Raw genomic sequence first — 22940 nt, 5'->3', positions numbered from 1 at the left:
ACAATCATCTACTTGAAGCCGCTGTATCTCGCCGCCACCTATTACCCGGTTTAAGGCGAAGGTTACCATTACTCAATGTCTACTCAGGGGAGGGGCAAAGGTCATAGTAACCATCAGCGTTATTGCCCCACCAGGTCGGGAATGGTTTGGACGGACCACCAGCCCCGAATACTGCAAATGACAAAATGAAGAGTGCCAACAAACTGGCACCGTCAAAGGCAGCTGTTACAAGGTAGGAGTAGTCCTTGAAGATGCGAGGGCGGTAGTTTCGTAGGTAGAATTGTGTGAAGAATCCAGCGATCAATTGGCTGAAAATCACACAGGTTTGAGACTGGTTGTACGGGATGAAGCCCGCATATTGGATAAACTGAGGAAGGTTAATCTCAGAGAGCGAGAACCCCCGGATCTTCGGCACGAACTAGAAAACCAGAGGTCAGCATGGTCTATAACAACGAGGAGGCTTTTCACATCCCACGTGGAAGGGATAACCTACGTAGACGACAAGCCTGTGGAGAGCGACAATGGCGAAGCCGATACCCAGACCAATAGGTACCAATTCATACTTGCCACCAAGCTTGTACAAATATGATGCTAGAGCCCAAGAGGTCGCGTTTGTGTTGTACGACTGCATACCAGCTCCACTCCAAGAACTGTTACCGTCGCTATTCACCAGGAGGTCGCGGTTGCCGCCCACAATCGAGATCATGACTGCATAATTGACGAAACCGCCCAATACCGTACCATAGATCTGAGTCAGAAACATGACACGAGGAGGAATTTTGACTGTGATACTTGGTGAGCCACGTCATTCCGGGTCGTCGCATTGAAACTTACGATATTCGCCCATCTTGAGATCGTTTGATAGGTTCACCGTGTTAGAGATGACATTGTGCGACCAGGCAGCAAAGTACATGTTACCGATAGGGCGTTCGGGAAGAAGCAGACCGGCAAGCATCTTGGAGAGGTTATTTGTGGCGATACCATTGCCGTATCGAGAGTAAAGAATGGTACTCTTCAAGTCCGGTCAGTCATATGATTCAAGCGTATAGGGGTTAAAGAAAGAAATGCTTACCAATGGAGCGATGAAAATACCCAGCAGCAGTGAAACAATATAGGCCCACACAGGAAGAGTGATGTGTTGTGTTGTCACCACAATGACACCAAGAACAAAACTGAGAACTAGCACAATTATGTACCACCACCATGGAGTCTCTTTGTAGTGCTTAGCCATATGTGCGTGGTGCCTGTCATCGTATCTCCCGCTTCTCGCGCTCTTGTACGCCTTTACGACGTCCCCGCCCCAGAAAAAGAAGCAGTGCGCAACCAATGCACCAATCTAAATAGTGGTCAGCAACTTTCTCAAAGCAACAAGGCTTTGCAAAATAATCAGTGACTCACAGCAGCGTTTGCCATGAACATGGCATAGGCAAAACTACCTGTCAGCCTAGGGATTCCGTATTCTGCTAGAGCTTCCTTGTTGAGTACACCGCCAGTGAAGACCTTTGCAATCGGATAGGTTGATCCATCTTGAGATCGAAGACGGGTCGACATGAATGGTTGAGATTTAGCATCCCAAGCATTGGAATAGTAGATGGCGAGCATGACAATAAAGCATACGAAATATCCCACTGCTGAATGAGCTTGTAGAGCGAGTGGAAGAGACGTGTTAAATGAGGTGATCTTGTAACAGTCAGTCCTTTGCGTCTTGCATGAGGTCAATCAAATCAGTAATAGATTGAAAACTCACATATTGCCAGTCAAAAGAGAGTGTGAATAGGCCCAAACCCTCATTGTTGATGGATCCACCAAAAAGGTTTGTAAGCGTAGCGGCTTTTGCACCTGTAGCATGCATTGCTGCCAAACAGGGGATAGAGACTGAGTTAAGCCACGGCCAAATGTAGGCAGGCAAGAACTCGTAAACAAACATGCCAGCAAAGCTGTACCAGAACCACCGAAGGGGTTTCGAGCTCTTGAGGTCCTGCCAATGCAATCCTTGAAGGGTCTTGACAGTGGGTAGTGTACTCCAATAAACAGCATCGACATGCCAAACAGCAATGGGCCGCAGTACGCCACAGATACCATAGCCAAAAAGACCAATGGAGATAACACTCAACACAACCGTGGTAGCGCTGAGAGGCAAGTCGTAGAACAAGTCTTGTGCAGCAAAGACTGTAACACTTGCGGAAGCGTTGGAGGCAGATGTCGCAGTGATGGCGCAAATCGCGTGTTCCTTCAGGTTCCAAGGGCCGTGATTAAAGAAAGAGACGACCCGGATATACGTTGGAGGTTTACCCTCCCCACCCTTCTCCCTCCACCGAGCTTCGAGTGTATCGCCTCGGGGGAGGAACTTGGCCCATGCTTTACCCAAGAAGTAGGCAATAAGAACTATAAAGGTTCCCGAGATGGTGACCACGGTGGGTTTGAACTGGAAATGATTTTTTAGTATGTCGAAGGACAGAATTGTAGCTTGAGAGAGAAAATACCGTGTAGATCTGACTCATAACAGCTTGGAAGGCTGAGAGACAGGTAGCCAGGAAAAGACTTCGAAAAGTCAAGGCAGGCTGGAAGTCATCACGAAGGGGCAGAAGATGAACAGATGCATCTACGCCGGTTCTAATGATGACATCTTCACTAGCGTTGTCCTTATCATGGCTCCCACTGTCTGACGGAGCACTAACAGCCTTGATCTCGGTGTCAATTTCTTTGCCAAGTGCTATGTTGTCGATGCTGGCCTTCTCGTTGATAGCTTGATGATTCGGCACCGAGACGATCTTCCCCTCAACAGGGTTGAGCGCCCCGGCGACGATCGTATCACCGATAGGGTCAGGGCCTGGCATCTCTTCGGTGACGACTCTTTTGATCGAATCAGGTTGAAGGGAAATAAAAGCGGGCAGGCCCGGTCAATGAGGGGGAAGAAATGCAACCGTCCACTGTGCAGTAGAGTTGTGGGACCACATCGTCGTCTGGTCTTCTCGACGGTGGTCAAGTATATAAACATTTTCGAGTCTTGGTGACACCGAAACGCCACTGGTCCCTCAAATGTTTGCTCCAGGGAATTCCTCCTCCAAAGGCGACTTGCGAGATAACAGGTTGGAGGCGATAATGTTGCAATAACAGGGGGCTGTTGTGCAATCGGACTTCCTCTATTCATTTTCAACAAATAACCTCCTCGATATTACGCAGGACGGGGTGGTCCATGTCCGGACAAGGATCCTGATGTGTCCAACCAACTGGTAAATTGGAATAGCATTGGCCCCATCGGCGGTGCTACACAAAATTAGGAAGGTCTTTATCTTAACGGCTACTGGCGTGATAAAGATGTGGTTCATGCGTGATTCTTGTTGGTGCGTTTGCCAGCTCTTTTCTCCCTCCTCGGAAGTGGCAATGTGAAGATGTGATGTTTCTGTGTTCCACGTGGAATTCATTCAGGGTGTGTAGGATCGTTCATCGCATAAGCAATCGCCCAGCCGGGAAGGTCTCGTATAAGCGTTTCCAAGTAAAAGCCCAGGCTTTTAGGGCCTTTTGGCGGACTTGGCGAAGCTCAAACTTTATGACATCCAATCACCGCCATGGGAGTAAGGAACTTTTTGTGTCCTCCTCATCGCTCGTGTGGGGGTAAATGCCCAATTCGGACGAGTCGCGACTCAATCCTGGCCCTGACGTGCTTTATCGTGGCCTTCTGGGCCGCTCTACCAAGCGCATTCCTCACCTCATCTGTCGCTTCTCGCCCCCAACGAGATGATTTTTCTTATTGGGGGAGATAGGTGATCCGACAGTGATGGTTGCCAAACATCCGCCTTCACACGCTCATGAACACTATCTTAGAGATAGACAGCGTGTGACGAAAGAAAGTTTAAGCCAAGATACTGGCCTTGCGATGCCAAAATGGTCTAGTGGTTTCGGTTTAAATACGTACCTTTCAAACACAAGCGCCGCCCAAATCTGAATTCGATCATTATCACCATCTTTGCCCCAAGACAAGTCTCGCAATGTTAAAAGGAAACAGTTTTCCACCCATGGCTGGGACGATTGCCACTAAAATAGCTGTCAATATTTTGATCAAGTACTACTACAATGATGGGTTGAATCTCGGCAAATGACTGGTAGCGAACAAGCCATGAACGACCTCATCAGAGTATCATCCAGCACATTGAAGAAATACATCCGCCTGAGCTCTAGGGTATGAGGAGAAAGTCGCTCAGTACCACTGGTAATTGCTGTGTCATACGTAGTACATGGTTCTAGCCGTTCTCTACATAGACATCCTTAAGCGCCTATTACGAGTATGCAATAATCACCTTACCCGGGCATCAGTTTCCGTTTATTGGCCATTTGGTTAAATATGTGCAGCATATACTGAGTATTATTACTCTTAATAATGTATTGAAAGCTAATTATTGCATCCCCTAAGTATGATATGTTCATTAGCTGCTCTATGAGTGGTTGTAGTGTGCAGGTCGGGTGGGGGTCTACTGACTGGGTGATTTTGGGTTATCTTGCAGACTCCTGCAGACCACCACAAACGGTTTCATTACTTCTAATAACCCATTCTGGGTGATTTGGTCAGAATTGCATTCGTCATATCGTTTAGCTCGTTTGAAAATCATTCTCTTCCGAAGTCACAATTCAGACCAAAACAGTATCAACAAAGAGTCGATCCATCAGCTAGCAAAAGTCAAACCATGATTTTATTCTCAAAATAACACGTTAAGGAGTGATTGCCTTTTAGAAGGACGATCCACAGTGCCCTGCCGCTCCCCAAGGTTCGCTACTGAGGTGCCAACACTGTTATTGCTTACACCAAGCGTAGACTACCCGCAGGACAGAGGGTCACACATAAAAGTTTTTTTTCTACCCAAATGATTCAACCAACAAAGTTCCATATTTCTTGTAGATCTATACAGCAACAAAAATCTTGTTGTTCAGTTCTCCGCTTTTTGATGTGATAGCTTGGTCCGTGATGGATCATCAGGTAGCTCCTGGGTTTCGCGGCCTAGTCCCAAGTAAGAAATGACCCACTTGAGCACGTGGCAGGGTGGACGGTCCCGACTTCTCGTGATCTTCACATGGTGGCGGTTTCCCGAAAGGGAAAACTTGATATGGAAATGATAAGCAACGAGAAGTGAAGATTCATATTCACAGGTATCGTCTTTGCGCGATGGTAGGAGCCGTACATGGACACTACCCAAAATATAGGTTCATTATAGTTCTAATCTCAAGATGATAATGGCTCTTTTGCCTGTCCTGCTCAGAATATGCACCATCAAATCACATAGCAAATGCTCTTAACGGAAACGAAGGGAATGCCCTGTTTTAAAAGTTTACTCTGCTCGGAGGATACATATATAACAAAAGTTTTTGTATGGTGGAAGACAGCGTACGATGTGTTTTTAATAGTTGCTTGGATAGCTTGGTCGTAAATTGGCGTAATACATCTTCAGTGGAACGCGGCCTTTTTTTGTGTGATCCCGTTCACTGAAAGGCTTCGCAAGACGAAGCCCAAGCAATCTTGTACAAGTAGTCAGAGTATCTTGACTGAGACTCAACAAGCTTGCAAGCTTCAAGTAACTATAACACGAGACCTTGATGATTCTGAATAGCTCTGAAGAGTCATGGTGTACGAAAGAAAAACTAATTTGCTCGCAGGCTTGGGGCTAACCGGTTTGGCGGTAGATTTCGTTTTATATTACCTAATAGATTAAAAAGTCACAGTTAAGAAAATAACATCTTCCAAGCTTGCCTACAAATATTATGCGATCATAAATCATGTAGTGGTAGAATTGGAGCAATACTCATTTTCTTTTGGTCTTGGTTCGGTTCAATACACAGCTAAAGTTGATTTATTTCTCCTGCTGACACATTGCATCTAAAGCTCTTGACGAGACTGCCTCCAAGAGACATAACGAACACTCTTCAATAAAAGATCGGCTGCTCATCAGGAGACAGATATTGTTCTGCCGTCAACGATGAGATCTTGCGAAATTATGCGCTTGGTTGTTGGTGTTATGTAACCGGAGTTTGCTCCGCTGACGTGTCGTCTATGAAAGAGCTAAGAACTTTTGACGGCTTAGTGGCCATGATTGGTACTCTAACAGAGTGGATAAATGCTTTCAAGGGAAGCAGTAGTATGATCCAAAGCATTGGTTGAACTCTCCGATATCGCGAAGGAGCTTTTGCCAAGGTCACATGATGGATTTATGGGAATGTCTTTCCATCTGTCATACGGTTTCCAGCCTAGGAATCATTCTACCGAAATAAATTGTGACACATCTTCCAGGTTTGCGGCGCAAAAAGGCGCACGCTAGCGGCTCGGTGCAGGGTTCCTAACCGACAACTAGCTTGTTTTCGCCTAGGCGGTCGCTATCCGACGACACCAAGCCTCTAAACTATGCGCAGAACGCGTGGTCAGTCGGATCTGATAAGATTGTTCGGTGCAATTGGATCGGGAGACAGAGAAAATCGTACGGTTACCTCGGCTTCAACTCGGTATGTGGGGTGAGTATCATGATTTAGGCGATCAATGAAAAAATTGAAGCGTTCACAAGGAGAAACCCATCTCGGAGTTCCGAACGTTGGCTGTGAACCATGGGGTTTGTGCAAATATAAATAACAGAAAGGCACGAATTTTCGAATTGCCATGACCATCTCGCCCAATTTTTGTCTTGTTAGAGTTCATGAGAAATCAGACCGATACGGAGTAAGCAGAATGGAAAAAGAGCCTCAGGATATTAATGCACGCCATGGAGACGGCAAGAAAACAGTGAGCTCTGTGGGGGTTATCCAGTCAGACCTTCTGAAAAGGGCTCCAAAGAAATGGATCATTGCAGCATTTATTGGGTGAGCTTTCCATCGAACATGTACGAATACCAAAGCTGTGTCCTAAGAATTGATAACAGGCTTTACCTGCTTACGTTCATCGATGCATTTGTGAAATACTCAACTTCGACTTATAGCGCCTATGCCACCAGCGCCTTCAAGGGACATTCACTCCTCAGTGCATCTCGCGTTGTTGAAACGATCGCTATGCTACTGTCATATCCAATCATTGCCAAGCTGTCAGATGTGTGTGGCCGGGCTACACTCAAACCAGGAAACTAATTGCTTAACGTCGCACACCCACTTCTCGCACACCCCCACATTTCGCACACCCATAAATCGCTCATGTAGAATTTTACCCTCTTCAACATTCTTTAATATCTTCACCACTTTTACAGCGATTATTATAATTCTTTGAATAGTTACTCTTATACGCTTAATGGGCCAGTATACGGAAACAGAAGTCAATCAAGCTCTCAATGCAGTTGCAAGTGGGCAGAGTGTCCGAAAGGCAGCTCATGATGCTGGAATTCCACCATCAACCCTCCAGTCTCGATTAAAGGGTTCACAGGCAAGAAATGTAGCTTTCTCTAGCTTCCAGAAGCTATCTCCAGCACAGGAAAGTCACTTAGCTGAATGGGTGCGTATCCAGGCGGCGTTAGGGCTGCCGCCAACACATCAACAACTCAAGGAATTTGCCCAGCGAATCCTAGACATCAGAGGCACTACCCAGCCACTTGGGAGAAACTGGATTCAGTTCTTTATTAAGAGAAATCCATCAATCAAGGTTCATAGAGCTAGAGCCATCGATTCTAAGCGTGTCAATGGGGCCTCAACTAATGTAATCAGGCAATGGTTTCAACAACTCGCCCTTCCAGAGATCAAGGCGATCAAACCACATCATCGCTATAACATGGATGAAACTGGTATCCTAGAAGGCAGAGGATCAAATGGCTTAGTACTGGGATCATCAGAAAGCTCATCAATGCGAAAAAAACAGCCTGGGTCTCGGGCTTGGACAACTATGCTTGAGTGTGTCTCTGCAACTGGTCAGGCGCTTCCTCCACTTGTTATTTATCGAGGGAAATCGGTTCAACAACAATGGTTTCCTCTTGATATCCATAAACGTGATATTTACAGTGGTTGGAAGTTCACAGCAACTGAGAATGGCTGGACTTCAGACTCTACAGCTGTGGAATGGCTTGAGAACATCTTTATCCCTCTGACTAAGCCTGATCATCCCTCTGAGCAGAGACTATTGATCCTAGACGGTCATGGCAGTCATGAAACAACAGAATTTATGTATCTCTGTTATAAACACAAGATATATCTCCTTTTCCTACCGCCACATACATCCCACGTTCTCCAACCTCTAGACCAAGCAGTCTTTGGGCCTCTCAAGGCGACCTATCGAAAAGAGCTTGGATACCTCATTCAACACAACGATTCTACAGTTGTAGGCAAACGGAACTTTCTTACCTGCTATGGAAAAGCACGCCAGATGGCATTTTCAAGCAAGAATATCAGAAGCGGCTGGAAAGCAACAGGACTATGGCCCATTTCGATAGCTCGACCGCTCATGAGCCCTCTACTGCTTGAGAATGCTTCCAAGCCCTCAAAGCCAGGCTATTCTACGCCTATGAGGGCCTCTGATGGTGGAAAAGACGAAAACTGGGCATCTGCTACATCCATAGTAGCCTGGTCAACGCCCAAGAAGACAGTTGATCTATATGATCAACTTAGCTTATTCAGCAAGTTGGATAAAGATCAGCAAACGCAGCGACTGTTGTTTCGGAAGGTTCAAAAGGGATTTGATGAAAAGGACTATCAATTGGCTACAGCAGAGAAGAAGATTGCAATGTTGGAAGCAGAAGTTGAGGCTGGAATGGTACGGAAGCGGCGTAAGGTCCAAATGAGCCCAAATTCGAAGTTTGCCAACATTGAGGCAATTCACAAAGCCCAAATTGAGGCTAGCGAAATTAAGGATAGCTCAGATGAATCTAGCGAGCCTGAATTACCTATTAAAACTGGCGATAGTATCACAGTTGCAGGAGACGAATCAGACTTATAGTTATGAAGTTGATGAATACCTCATGATGACCCAATTTATGGGTGTGCGAAATGTGGGGGTGTGCGAGAAGTGGGTGTGCGACGTTACTGACCACGATCCAGATGTTTGGCCGATTTGAATTATTTACCTTCTCCATTCTACTATCTATCATGTCACTTATTTTGCTAGCTGCTTGCCAAAACATCGAAACATACTTTGTAGGGAAACGCTTGCCGTTCATTACTGCTATACGTGGCTAACGAATTCCAATCGCAGGTAGGTGGTCTATTCGATGCAATTGGCAGCGTGGGTTTTGGGATCACGCAACAAATCTTCATTTCGGACCTAACAAATCTACGCAATCGCGGCATCTGGCTTTCACTTCCCGAAACTATCAGCGCCATCCCGACTCTCTACCTTGGAACTATTGTTGCGCAAGCTTTCCTGGATCACTCGACCTGGAGGTGGGGCTATGGCATGTGGGCTATCGTAACCCCTATTGCCTCTCTTCCACTGCTAGTGACATTGTTTATTCGCAAAAGAAAAGATAAACTCCAACCCGAAGCTGCTGTACGTCCCAGAATTCTGCAGGCTGTGCACGCAAGCGACCCTCTCTGGATCAAGGTGTATAAAGTCGTATGGATCGAGCTTGATTTGCTGGGCTGCTTGCTACTCTTTGCAGGCTTGTCACTCATTTTGATACCCGTTTCACTTACAGGGTCACAGAACAGCACAGCCTGGGGAAAAGGGAGCTTCATCGCCATGGTTGTTGTGGGTGCTGTCTTATTTGTCTCTTTCTTCATTTGGGACTCGCTATTTGCCAAACGGCCATTCATTCCGTTCCGACTCATCAGGCACAAGACCATTATAGCAGCCTGTGGGCTATGCATTCTCGACTTCATGCATTACTCACTGTTTTCTGTCTTTTTCCCCAGCTATCTCCAAGTGGCGGGGCATTTCTCTGCTGGACACTCGACGAGAATTGAGTATGGAGCATCCATAGTAGTAAGCCTGGGTACTTTGATCATTTTTGCTAACAATTGTTCCCAGTAACTCTTTGCGCGTCGCTTTTCAAATCACGTCTATGTTGGGCGCCGGTCTTATGCACTATTCGAAGCGCGCGAAGCCCTGGGTCCTTGTTGGCGTTCCACTTTGCGTACTAGGCCAAGGTCTCCAGATCTACTTGGTCAATATGCACGGCACTGGTACCGCTAACGAGGCATCGTTTATTGCGGCAAAATCACTCGTTGGAATTGGCCGTGGCTTATACCAAACTGCTGCACAAGTTTGTGTGCAAGCAGTAGTTGACCGAGATGAGGTTGCTATTGCTACTGGAGTTTTCTTTGCAAGCATGAATCTTGGTGGCGCAATCGGTACAAGGTATGCTGGTCCTCTCGTCATTCACTCCACACTTAAATCCATGCTTACATATTCGCAGCATATCCGGTGCGATTTGGCGATCAAATCTGCTTACAAAATTAGTCAAGTACCTTCCTTCAGACTCGAAGTCAAAGGCAAAGTCTATTTTTTCCTCCATTGTGGTGGCACGGAAATACGCTATTGGCTCAGCTGAGCGAGTGGCAATCGACACCGCGTACCGCGAGACTCAGCAACTGCTTGCTATTGCCGCAACTTGCGTTCTTGCACCAATGATTGCAATTATGTGGTTCATCAAGAATGTCGATTTGGCTCAAGATGAGAGCGCCGCAAGCCAGGATGGTTGCAAAGGAGGAGTCGATAATGATGACGTGAAGGCACTATCTGTTGAGCCGAACAAGACACAAACCGTGTAAAACGAGTGTTTAGCAAGAAAGTAAATTCTGAAGCTACCTAATTTTTAATACGAAGAAGGTTCAAAAGGCCAGTTTTCAAAGAAGATTGCCAGGCCTTTACTGATGGAGCACGCAATTACCGTACCGTGGTCCTCACCTTCATATATCTTGGCAGCCAGAAACTCCAAATTTCTCGATAATCGAAGTCGGTTTTGCATGTCGAGGACGTTGTCAACCATACGCCGTTCATAATGACGTTTTGACCTCTTCTCGTATTCTTTCTCCCTCTCATGACGTTTTCTGGGTGGATCTTGTTCCTGTCCACCAACAAAGAGCATCAATGATGGCTTAGATCCTCGGTCATTTTCGGGAGCAGAAAAAATAACTTCTTCTGATAAAATAAACTGGTTGCTCCACCAGATGCTTGGACTGCTCGCTAAAAAGCAATTGAACATCGTCGGCCTCGTAAACAGAGCGTGGAGAGCGAAAAGTCCACCAAACGAGTGTCCATAAAGGGCCTCTTGCCCAGCGGTAGCACGCCGTGTCTCTTGCAGCCTTCGACGTAATAATGGACGAACCCGATTTTCGATGAAATCCAAAAACATGTCAGCTCCCCCTTCGGACTCCGACGAATTGGCAGCAGGTGGTGTGAGGTCCCATGTCCGACGCGGACACATGACACTATTTGAGTCGGGAGAAATCGGGTAGCCGATGGCAACAACAACACCAGTTGGGAAAGGAGGCGGGCACATCGACAGCCGTCGATGCAGTGCCTCAAGGGCAGTGAGGAATACTGAATTTCCGTCTGTGAGATATCTGTGTCTCGTTAGCTAGTTACAATGGACAGACGACTTAGGGAGCATACATAATGGGCACAGGAACATCAATCGGGCCTTGTGAACTGCTTTTCCAGTCACGAGGAAAGCCGATTTGAATCAGGTATTCCTCCCCTGAAAGACTTTTCACGCTCCATGTTTCAGAGCAATGGTTCTGGTAGGTGAGCTTTTGAGTCAGCATAGTTGTTGGGTCCAAGCAGTCAAGAAAACATATCATGGATATTTCACTGCATGGAGAGTTCAAGCACTTAAATATCAACCCTTAGCAAACATCATATGGCATCACGTGTTGTGGGGTAAATTTTGTTTCTTTAGCGAGTGAAAACCACCGGTGTCGGAGGGCATGTCCAGATGCGCAAAATATGTTGCCAGCGAAGACAGAGACATACCAAGTCGTACTTCTTAGTCGGAAACTTCAACTGAAGTCAAACAAGGACGCAAAGTCTAGCGACAGCGTGATCTTAGATCGATCTGGATTGTCCCAGCTTGACAATGGCGGAGCCAGGACAAATCCTAGAGATACAAAGAGCATTGTGATTGGTGTTCAGACACACCAAACACGTATGCCTTTTTTATGACATCCCATTATTTCAACAATAGCACATGTATAATAAATTCCAACTTAGGTATCTTTTACTTTTACTCACTTAAAAATTGGGTCCTTAGTAAATGTAGAAGAACGATAAACAAAAATCGAGAAACTGTTCTATAAAGTTCTCACATTGTTATCGGCAACAACATGCACCCTTTTCATCTCGAGTGTGATCGGGATATTGCTTGACCCATGGAGCATATTTTATCCACAAGTTGTTGTTTGGTTTCTTCGAGCAGTAACCCACGTCCCCAATTCCGTTCACATAGAGAAATATTAGCACAATTAGCAGATAATTCTAAGTCCAAGGTCTATTAGAGCGTCCAGCGTCGGCAGCCCAACTCTAACCACATTGATCTGGCTTTTAAAGATTGGACCTGACTCGATATGCTGGGATAGGTGGGCTGCAATAACAGCTGATGCGCCTCGCATACTATCCCGTCCCCGATTTTCTGGAATTCGACATTAGAGGGAGTCTAGCGGCAGCTGTATCGACCGACGATGTGGCGCAGGTGATCATTCTTGGGCGTGAACTTTTTCATTATTATGATTCGCTCTCAAAAGTGGCCTCCAACCTTAGAACTAACTCTAATCAGCAGTTTGGTTTCATTGTTCATTATGATTCATTTTTCGTCAGATCGCTAAAGGATTTCATTGGTAGATGCAAGCCTGGAGGTGGAGCGGATCTCTTTCGCCTTGCTCAATTCAGTTATAGTGGATTTGACTCATAGGCCACTTTACTCCACTAATCAGCTTTCATCTGAGGTAGGTGAAAGACAAAGGTAGTGCTCAAGATTCATGCTTTCAGACTCTGGCATGGTACTCTTCACTAGACTAGAAGAATTGAAGAATATATAACATCGACAAAAATCCAGTCCAAATCCAAATCGTTACTTTCATTTTGACCAAGAGTACCACCGCCTTAGAAGGTTTCCAGCACATTGAGCTACACTTGTAACGCCACGATCACTCCGGATCTGTGACAATCCTGGTCACAACTCCCATCATAGATACGCCGTTACCAACCTCACCAATGAATCTGTCGGCTACTTTAAATATTGAACCTACAACAAGTCTAGAGATGGAACCAGCAGAACTACCAAATGCAGTCATGCGGCCATTCACACCCGGGAAATGTCTGTTCTGCCCCGTTTCGTCACAAGATTTCTCCGACAGTGTGACACATATGCAAAGGTCACACGGGCTTTTTATCCCGTATGAGCAACATTTGCTAGTTGACCTCGAAACTCTATTCAAATACCTACACCTTGTTATTTTTTCATATCGGGAATGTCTTCAATGCGGTACCGAAAGAGCGACCGTGGAGGCTGTACAGCAACATATGACCGCCAAGGGTCACTGCAGATTTGATGTCTCAGAAGTCTCGGAGTTTTCAGAGTTTTACGACTTCTATGGGCCAGAAGGAAATGCGGAGACAGCCACTGAGGTCGAAAGCAATGAAGAAGAACAGGATGAGAGACCGTCAAGGACAAGCATGAAGCCAGTGTTAGCTGACGAAGACTCGATTCGTTTACCGTCAGGCAAAATCATATCAAGACAGTCCTCAGCACCAACGAGGCTATCGTTCAGCCATTTACATCAACGAAGGAGAAACTCGCCTTCAAAAGTCAAACATTCCTTGGAGGAATCAAACGAAGAGAAGGGTTTCGGTGGAAGTGAACTCGATTCAGAACCCAGCAAGCAGCTGCTATCTAGGAGGGAAAAGCGGGAGCGGGCAACAGTCTCATATCAGCTGGCAAAAATGAGTGCCAACGACCGAAATAGCTTGATGCACCTCCCCGCGTCCCAACAGCGATCATTACTGGCGGTGGAGAACAGGCATGGTGAAAAAGTACAAAAAGAACAACAAAGGAGGCAAACCAGAATCGACCGAAAGGGGAACAAAAATCTGTACGCATATTGGCATACTGAAACGCCAGTGTACCAGTGTGGCTAGACGTTATTATTGACCAATACTGTAATGTGATAGGAAGTCAATAGACCTCGATGAATGATGGTTGGCATTTTGTGATTGCCTAAGATATCATATACGAGATTGGAAAAACGTTTAATCATTCATGACCCTAAGGGCATGATAGTACCTGCCGGCTGCTTATTTCCATTGCGAATGGTTGAACGTGGGGAAGCGCACAGTTGATTGACTTGATTCAGCAATCTTGTACGAGTCAATAAGCACAAGAACAACCTACTCTATATAAAACATTATTGTTTCAGGTAATCAATCGGCATTTCCCAAAGGCTTATCCCATCGAGGTCCAGTTGGCTATCGGTACATTCTCGTGAGGAAAATGAGCCACCAAGAGGCCAGCCAAGACATTTTCTAGCCAACCAAACAATTTAAGTGAAAGTTATCTGCACAATGCGCAAAATATAGCAATGGAACAAGTTCTTGCAATATCAGAGTCACAAGAATGAGCCGAGGACACATAGGGTTTGTACTCTATGGTTAGGTACCTCTCATTTGAGGGGAAAAGAGTGAGTGTAATCTGGGGACCATGTAGCTGTAGCCAACTGGACACTGATGGGGTAGAAACAAGATTCCAAACTAAAAAGCAGTGTGAAAGATCCCAACCGGCTAGCGACCGACTGTAGAATAGATACATAAGACGCCCAATTTCAGAGATAGAACCAGTTGAAGTTCGCCTATTAGTTGTTTTCCTCCGATGACTAGTTTAAAAACCGCATTCGGTCGTCATTCCCTCATGAAGAGGAGCTATAGGTTTCCGCCGTTGGCTAATCCTCGCCTTCAGTATCTACTAGTTCAATGCTAGCAGTACAACTCGGGCCATCAGGTCAGTCTATTGTCTACCAAAATATCACAAGCTGTAAAGACACAGCGTCTGACTAAAAAGAACTTCGGACCTTTTGCTGTAGAGAAGTTATGATTCCGGCAACCCGAATGGCAATTATGGTGAATACGATATCAAGACTTTGTGAGCTATCATACTATGGAGATACGTTTTCCAAGGACTCTTCAATGTTTCCTACGATATCAGTCGACTTGACACGCAAAACAAGGCTTGTTCTGATCAAAGTTTCCGGCGCAGGCTCAACCGAGCTTGAATCTTGGACCAAGGCTTCAACTTGTCAAAGTATGTTCCCACACAGTATGCTGTCTCCGTTCGAATTACTCCAAAACGAGACACTTACATATCAAGGGAGAAAAACATGTTGCTCTGAAACAAAGTTGGCGTCGTCAGCCAAACACATTGTTGTGCGATATGCACGCCTTAATGCAGGAGGCCGTCGACTCCACTTTTGGTCGAGTACGTAGATTCCAAAAAGTATAGTCGATAAATACCAGCTTTTAAACCCAACTTAGAGCGGACAAAGCCAGCGCATTTTTCCATCACAAAGCACCGTACAACCCTTTGCTCATAGCTCCGAAAATCAATCAGCCGGGTCTGCTTAGCCTGTGAAACGAGCGGCAATGTTCAGGTAATGATTTCTTTTGGCGCAGGGTCTATGAGAGACTGACAATGTGCCAGCATGAAGTTCAAATGCGGTACATGCACAACGACTTGGAGTAACCGTATGTCCCGTGATCAACATGTGGTCGCTAAAGGGCATGTATTCCATGAATTCGAATGCAGAAGTTGCGGCCGCTGCCTGAAGAACTCGAAAGCCTTGACTCAACATCGAAATGACCTTGGACACTGGGAGAACTCTGTTTCAACATCATCTAAGGAGGAAGAGGACAGCGATTTCGGTACCGATGAGCCTGGATTTACGGAGTCATCTGTGCAAGGGGAATCGTCTGGCATAATTCCAAGCATAATGGCACCCCTAGTCTATAAGGGCGGAAAATACCTTGACAATGAATCAGCAGACGACATGGATGCAGCTGATATCCATATGAGATACCTCAACTTTGACCCCGCCACACAGCAACAAGACGAGATTTTTTTCAGCCCTCTTCTCAACGCCGCGCTTGTGGACAACTCCTCTCATTTACAATTCGGCCTCTTTGGTGGCAACATGCCGAACAGCCTTCCACTTTCTCACACTTCACGAATCTTTTATAATGTAACCTGCCCTTCCAGCATTTTCATCTGTGGCAGCCAAGGCTCTGGCAAGAGCAACACGCTTGCGTGTCTTTTGGAAAACTGTCTGATTCCCAGCAGCCTCGGAAGGCTACCGCAGCCACTTACTGGTATTGTATTCCACTTCGATACTTTTACGTCAGATTCTGGTGGCCTTCCTTGCGAGGCAGCGTTCTTGGCGTCCGACAGTGGGACTTCAGTCCGAGTTCTGTGCGCTCAAACAAATGTGCGGACCATTAAGGTAATATTTTCACTTGCCGCATATTTCAATTTCAAGAATCAGACTCCAACTAATATAACTATCTCGTAGGCTATTTACAAAAAGATTCCCCAAGTCACTGTTATGCCTCTTGAACTGAGTGATGACGACCTGAATACTCGGAGGATGTTCGACCTGATGGCAGTCGAGGACGGTAGCATGCCGCTTTATCTACACGTGGTCAGCCGAATCCTTCGCGACATGCGTCTAGAACAGCAAATCAATGGAAAAGGATTTAGCTACGCCTCTTTCAAGAAGAAAATAAGTCGTGCAGATCTGACGCCAACGCAATTGGGGCCCTTGAGTCAGCGCCTCGATACTCTGGAAAGTTTCATGACCAGTGACAAGACGCAAACCAAGAGAATTGATTGGAAGCCAAAGGTAAGAAATATCTGCCCAAGTTCTAATCGGTTCAATTTGATAACATAGGCATCCAGGCTGGGCAACTGACTGTCGTCGACTTGTCTTGTCCTTGCATTACAGCAGAAATGGCATGCTTGCTTTTCAACATTTGTCTTTCACTTTTCTTAGAACAGAAGTCCAACGTGGGCAAAGTTGTTGCGCTCGACGAAGCACACAAATATATGCAGGAATCACCCGAGAGTAAAACGCTTACGAATTCCTTATTGGCCACCATTCGACTCCAGCGACACCTCGGTGTCCGTGTGTTCATTTCAACTCAGGAACCCACCGTATCGACGAAGCTACTCGACTTGTGCTCGATGACTGTAGTTCACCGATTTACTTCACCGGACTGGTTACGGACGCTACGAAGCCATCTCGCTGGAGTTCAAGCTGTACCAACCACTGCGTTGGAGCAGAGAGGTCTTAGTGTGGGTGCAAGTCCCATCGCTGTTGATGAAAAGAACCCAGCAGGCGATTTGTTCACGAGAATTATGTCACTGCAAACAGGGCAGGCTTTTGTGTTTGCACCCTATGCAATCATGGAATTAAGCACAGATGAAGAAGAAGGGAGGACCGCCATTGAGCGATTGCGTCATCGGCCGCTCAAGGTCAAAATTCGGTCACGGCTAACAATAGATGGCGGGAAAACGATAATGAGCTAAAGAATGAAAACATATCGTAGCCGTGAAATCATAGATTAATTTGAAAACCTCAGAAAGTGTTCTGCGCCAATAGCGAACTCCTGTCTACACCTCGTGCTGGAATAAAGATGAGCAAAAGATAACGGTTGTCCACCTTTAATGAAGATTCTTGGTCTTCGCATAATTTCTCGGAATTATACAAAATTTGAACATTCATCTATAAAAGTAATCAGATATTTGTACCAAGTTTAAGATGGCTGCAATCACAAAACAGAATGGCCATGCGAAGTCTTAGAATTGACTCAACTATCATACCTTTGCTTTCTTTTCTGGCCTTCATGTTCTTCTTTCTTGTGACGCGTAACATAGTCATCCCTACTGAAACTCTTTCCACAAACATCACATTTGCCACCAATTCCAGGATAGTCGGTTTCCGTTGCCCATCTCCTATGATGCTTCCAAACATGTCTCCTTTTCTCTTTTTCGTCTTTGAATTCCAGTCCACAATCCATCTTAGGGCATTTTCTATGATGCGCTATGTGTTCACTAGCGAAGTACGGAAGGTTAGCGTCAAGATAAGAACAACAGTTGGAAACCCCGAAGTAGGCGAGGACTTACTGCATGTTGTCCGCGCTCGAGGCCTTGAATTGGCACCCTTTCCAGTTGCAGCGAAGACGCGATTTAGACTTTTTGGTCAATGATGGCATCGAAATTGGAGTGGATTGAGAAATGATTTGGTAAGGACATTGAGGAGCGGATCTCAACTCTGAAAAAACTTCCAAGTCCGTCTGAAAGGAAGATGGCCTTGCAAGACTTTCTAGCACCGTCTGCTCCGCTTTCTCACTATATGGAAAAGTTCCCTGGTGAAGCGGTGGCAACTCATCAGCACCTCATGGGTGCCGGGAGGGTGAAGAAGGTCCTGAGAGGAGATGGGGTGGTGCACTAAAGAGATCAAAAGGTAAACTGGTTGCAGCTTCATCTCCTAAAAGACACATGGAGGAAGATTCGATGTTGTCTGGAAATTTTGTATCAATGTCGATGGGGATGCCCTGTGACGTTGGCGTTTCAGGAGAAGACTCATTGCCATCCCACAGGAAGGGATCTTCTGCCCCAAGCCGAAAGGCAGAAGAAAGCTCATTCTCAACGTACTGGTTCATCTTCTGGCTATGAGAGGGATATTTCGTCGATTCATATGGGGCGAATGGTAACAGCCTGTTTCTTGGTGAGCCACCCGCCCCTTTCATGAGATGTCAAGTTTTGATAGCTGAAGTAAATGATAACAGATGGTGTGAAGAACATTAATCTTTCCAAAAAGTATGGATGACAGAAAGAAATTCGTTTTCATTTATACTTTCTCGAACATGTTTGAGTGACCAGTGACTGCAGGCTGTACTAGTCAGCTGTGCAATAATGTCCAAAGGATTTATCTGAGAATGATGCCACTACTTTTACCTCACCTGTTTTCAAGACCTTTATCGGAATATCGAGAGCAAGAAGCGGTGAAGGGCCAAGAAGGGCAGCGCAAAGTATGAAAAGGCCTGCCTATGGTAGCCTGCTTGATGTTGCACAAGCCCCAACTGCATACTCTCATGCCTTGTGTTGGGCCAATTGAATTTGTTTGGCCTCCCACAGGTACTTGACCAATTGCTGGAGAGTGGCTACAGTTTGCCCCTGGTGAAGGAGTAGGTCAATGAAGTACCACGCCCTATACCTATCTCCTTCAGCGACACACTTAGATTGCTCTTTTTTCATTATCTTCTTCCGAATAAACTTGTTGTCCGTCGGCTTCTTCAGAGGGATGACCTCATAAGTTAAATCAGACCCAATGTCTTCCGTCAGCGATACTGAGAGTTCAGACATTGATGAAACCTCCTCAAACGGAGTCATTCTTTCTGCGCAATCCCAAATATCGCGTCAGGGGGCACCAAAACCTGTTCTAGGTGAAGCCCACAGGCGCTTCGTCATTGTAACAACGCTGCTGCACTTGATCGACCCGGTGCGTGGTGAAGCTACAACCCATAGCCTTGATAGGCACCCACACGATGACTCTTGGAAGTATCAGCAACTTCAGAAAAAGTTTCTTGATTCATTCGCTCTAGCAGCTTCCACTTCAAGGAAAGGACGTGAAAGTGCGTCCGCGGTTTGTCTCGAGGAGGGACGACCTGGCGGAAATGTCCTGCGGCTTGCCCGGAACATTGGTGTCCCTGAGGAGCTTCTAAGCAAACTACAGGAAATTTTGGACGATCTCACTGCCGTTTCTCTAAAAGGTATTCCTCCAATTGATTTTGAATCATATTGCAGAACACTGACTTGGGAAATCAATGGATAGAAAAAAAAGCGAAAGACATGGAAGCTGAGATATTGTTGAAGGTCATCACTTTGACTACGGATAAGATATGGTTCCTGCTGGAGAGACTTCGCAGCTCAGACGCCCCAAAGAGCATAAATCTTGTGCTTGACTTGATGAAAGACAAGGACTTAGCTATTCACGACAATGATGAGGCCAATTTCAGGACGTGGATCTTGCATCTGCCATCCCTCGTATCTCTTAGTCCCGGTACTAGTCCTGCTCAGCTTATTCAGCATGTCAAATGGGCATCACAGGCTAGATGGGTTTACTCAGAACAGCTTGAAGACTTTTTTGGATCTGAGAGTGGACAGTTGCCAAACTGGCTCAAACATATATACAAACTTGGGCGGTATTATGCAGCAACCAAGGCAATGCTCAAGTTGGCCATAAAGCAGCCAGCCGTGTTCACCGGTATTCATGTCCGAGCAGTCGAAGCCCCGGGTGAGGTGGAATTTTCGCTGGGAAACCAGAAAACTCCTCTTATGGAGGTGCTGAAGAAGATCATCAAAACTGATCCTGACAAAGTGAAGGAAACATTGGGCCAAGCTTGGCTTACACAGGACCCTGAAACGCGACTCCGCCGGGCATGCCGTATGAAACTTACTGTGCATGCTGAAATGCAGCTTATCAGCTTTTATGACCATAACCCCGAACTTACTCCTCGGCTACTATTCATGGGTACTAGTAAAAAGGCATGCTATCTCTGCAACGAATTCATGTCTCGTCATCCCCTTACAATCGGCGTGTCGGCAAGTCACCAGAAGCTTTATCCTACTTGGATGCCTGCTCCGTGTTCCTCGGCGGTGCGCAAGAAACACAAGGTTCTCTTATGGGAGTTTAGCCGACACCTTGAGCAAACGACTGCACGTGACCTTGAGACAAGATTAGGAGTTCGACGGCCGATAACCCTGGATTCTACAGCTGGACCATCGCTCACAACGACTGCGACAGTTTCGACGGGGCTCTGGATTCAGGAATTGCCACTGCACGGAGGTATTGAGCGTGGGGGAGCGGCTATTCAGGAATAAGATCTGGGAGTCCAATATGGGCTCTTAGCAACCTATTTCTCAAAAGCACCAAAATCATTACAACCGTTATATGCAGTTGATTATGGCTTGATCAGGTTTCTTATTATACTTCTTGTCTCAATTGAATATTGTCACTTTCGCTGTTGATTATCGATATGAGGATAAGACTGTAGTCTTTCAGTGCATGACTGATTTTGACCCCACATGATGCATTGACACGGAGGTATCGTGGGCGTGAAATGATAAAGAGATCTTTTCAGCGGGTTTATTAAGAGTTAACTAGATTTGTAGTTTGTATATGTTATCATAGCTATAGACAGAATTGCATATGCAAACAAAAGCGACGTAGCAATGCAGCTTGCTGTTGATAACTAGCCAAGACTACGACTGTGTATGAGTCAGTGGTGTGTTCAGCTTCACTGACAGCATAGCCCGTTTTGATTTAGTTTATGAATAACGTGAACGGCTGAAAATAGTTCTAGCTAATTCATGTTCATGGAAATGACTGGCAACTATGCATTTGCTAGTCACATTCCAAGTACAAGTAGGACAATGAGTTACATTGAGAACCCCTTCTGTGGAGTTTTTTGTATGCCTACCAAAATGGGTTCAGCGAATAGGCTTCCTTCCACTCTACGTGACAAGATCTGTCACCTCTTTATCCAGTGCTGAGTGTATCCAATCTGCTGCACTCGGCTCATAGGGACGCTTAAACCTCTCACAAAGGTTATTCTTCCCATGACAGATGACTCCGAATCGGCTGATAGCCTTGGCAACATCCACAAGGACGGGCAATGTACATATTGAACAAACGACACTTGTATCAGAGGTTTTACATGATCAACTGGGGTGAACTATAATAATGGCTGCGTGTGGGGTGGAAGCTTGCCGCGAAGTGCTGAGTGGTACTGGAACAATAGAGCATCCGCTTACTCCAATCGCATCATATCAGTGACACCATTCACCTACTATGTAATGTGACATCCATTTACAATCTAGCTGTGTTGACAAATTTCTCAATGGCCTGCTGAATTGCTCCTTAGTCATCTCGCTTGTTGTTCAACATACGAGCCAAGAACAGCATCCCTGCTCAGGCCCACTGGCAACGCTCTTGGCGTGAGACTGCTCTTGATTGGGGCACTTGGCCGCCTGGGGAGGAAAAGACCTAGGTGCCGTAAGCCGAGTGCATCCGTATCTGCCGGCATTTCCATCCTTCTGAAGCCTTTTCCCTTTGAAACTTAGCCATTAGTTACAAAGTGCTCACAAACTATGAAAAGATTTCTTCTCACATGGACAATAAATATAGTGATGGTTTCATAACTGTAGTCCAATGTTAAACAAGTATTCACCTCTCTGTCATTCATTTGCTTAATCGTTTTGCCATGGTTGACTTAACAAGGCAGCTAAGAAGCCAAAACCCCATTTCGAGGGTGATTGATATCGGGCGGCCATGTTCAAGTTCGCTTGCAGCATCAGAAGATACGACCTACTTATTATATACGGCACACAATACTAACAAGGAAGGGGAGTCGAAAGACAACAACAAAGTCCTTCGTTGGATATGCGTGGAACTTTGCCATTTGAAAGAATAGAAGTCTTGTGAAAATATCTGTAGATACCGATTGCTTCGTTTGAATATCTGTAACATCCGGGCATAATCGTACTTGTAGATGAACTTGAAGTTGAGAATCCTAGGCGACGTGTTATATCCCATCGAGTGAGTAGACAATGAAGACGTGGTTCAGCAAATAGAATGACATCGACAATCAATTGTCAGATTCTATATATCATAATTGCACATGAGCTACTAGCAACTAATTACGCCAGCTACAAAACGCGACGTAAGTGCTAATTTTGGTAGTGAACTTAACTTAGAGAACGCGTGGATACATAGAGAAATACATACCGTGATGTACCCCTCTCAAGAAAAATAAAGATTGGTGAACGATCGGGGACTTTTTCTATTGCATAATATTCGCATTACTCAATGGGATAGCATAGCTAAACCATTTTTGTATCTCCATTTTCCACACCCAAGCGAGGCCCCCACGTTACAGTACTACAGTATCTCTCCGAAATAATCCGATCACTTTTGTGAGGAAACAATCATGTTGGTGCACGATCCAC

The 22940-nt window shown here is 45.7% G+C and overlaps 8 protein-coding genes across 8 annotated transcripts; 5 read left to right on the top strand and 3 right to left on the bottom strand.

The window, feature by feature from the left end:
- Window positions 1-79: 79 nt before the first annotated feature.
- On the bottom strand, window positions 80-2837 carry CTRU02_202962 (oligopeptide transporter 7; the record flags this gene model as incomplete). Its single annotated transcript, XM_036731452.1, has 7 exons — window positions 80-418; window positions 494-783; window positions 835-1012; window positions 1073-1336; window positions 1399-1680; window positions 1748-2425; window positions 2484-2837. 7 exons carry the CDS (start codon window positions 2835-2837, stop codon window positions 80-82), a joined length of 2385 nt encoding a protein of 794 aa, XP_036576887.1.
- A 4892-nt stretch (window positions 2838-7729) lies between these two features.
- On the top strand, window positions 7730-8887 carry CTRU02_202961 (transposase; the record flags this gene model as incomplete). Its single annotated transcript, XM_036731454.2, has 1 exon — window positions 7730-8887. One exon carries the CDS (start codon window positions 7730-7732, stop codon window positions 8885-8887), a length of 1158 nt encoding a protein of 385 aa, XP_036576889.2.
- A 149-nt stretch (window positions 8888-9036) lies between these two features.
- CTRU02_202960 (Siderophore iron transporter mirB 8) lies at window positions 9037-10659 on the top strand (the record flags this gene model as incomplete). Its single annotated transcript, XM_036731455.1, has 4 exons — window positions 9037-9084; window positions 9143-9852; window positions 9917-10246; window positions 10305-10659. The coding sequence occupies 4 exons, from the start codon at window positions 9037-9039 to the stop codon at window positions 10657-10659; spliced, it is 1443 nt and encodes a 480-aa protein (XP_036576890.1).
- A 44-nt stretch (window positions 10660-10703) lies between these two features.
- CTRU02_202959 (IroE protein) lies at window positions 10704-11691 on the bottom strand (the record flags this gene model as incomplete). The annotated part of the gene is made up of 2 exons (XM_036731456.1): window positions 10704-11454; window positions 11504-11691. The coding sequence occupies 2 exons, from the start codon at window positions 11689-11691 to the stop codon at window positions 10704-10706; spliced, it is 939 nt and encodes a 312-aa protein (XP_036576891.1).
- Window positions 11692-13099: 1408 nt separating this feature from the next.
- On the top strand, window positions 13100-14023 carry CTRU02_202958 (TRI15; the record flags this gene model as incomplete). The annotated part of the gene is made up of 1 exon (XM_036731457.1): window positions 13100-14023. One exon carries the CDS (start codon window positions 13100-13102, stop codon window positions 14021-14023), a length of 924 nt encoding a protein of 307 aa, XP_036576892.1.
- Window positions 14024-15864: 1841 nt separating this feature from the next.
- On the top strand, window positions 15865-17456 carry CTRU02_202957 (uncharacterized protein; the record flags this gene model as incomplete). Its single annotated transcript, XM_036731458.2, has 3 exons — window positions 15865-16371; window positions 16441-16770; window positions 16827-17456. The coding sequence occupies 3 exons, from the start codon at window positions 15865-15867 to the stop codon at window positions 17454-17456; spliced, it is 1467 nt and encodes a 488-aa protein (XP_036576893.2).
- A 281-nt stretch (window positions 17457-17737) lies between these two features.
- On the bottom strand, window positions 17738-17947 carry CTRU02_202956 (uncharacterized protein; the record flags this gene model as incomplete). The annotated part of the gene is made up of 1 exon (XM_036731459.1): window positions 17738-17947. The coding sequence occupies one exon, from the start codon at window positions 17945-17947 to the stop codon at window positions 17738-17740; it is 210 nt and encodes a 69-aa protein (XP_036576894.1).
- Window positions 17948-19260: 1313 nt separating this feature from the next.
- Window positions 19261-20813, top strand: CTRU02_202955 (uncharacterized protein; the record flags this gene model as incomplete). Its single annotated transcript, XM_036731460.1, has 2 exons — window positions 19261-19702; window positions 19732-20813. 2 exons carry the CDS (start codon window positions 19261-19263, stop codon window positions 20811-20813), a joined length of 1524 nt encoding a protein of 507 aa, XP_036576895.1.
- Between the last annotated feature and the right edge of the window lie 2127 nt (window positions 20814-22940).

The sequence above is a fragment of the Colletotrichum truncatum genome (assembly GCF_014235925.2).
Source record: "Colletotrichum truncatum strain CMES1059 chromosome Unknown Contig_0002, whole genome shotgun sequence".
NCBI classification, from domain to species: domain Eukaryota; kingdom Fungi; phylum Ascomycota; class Sordariomycetes; order Glomerellales; family Glomerellaceae; genus Colletotrichum; species Colletotrichum truncatum.
The sequence above is the reverse complement of the archived record's forward strand: the minus strand, read 5'-3'. Positions and strand labels throughout refer to the sequence as shown.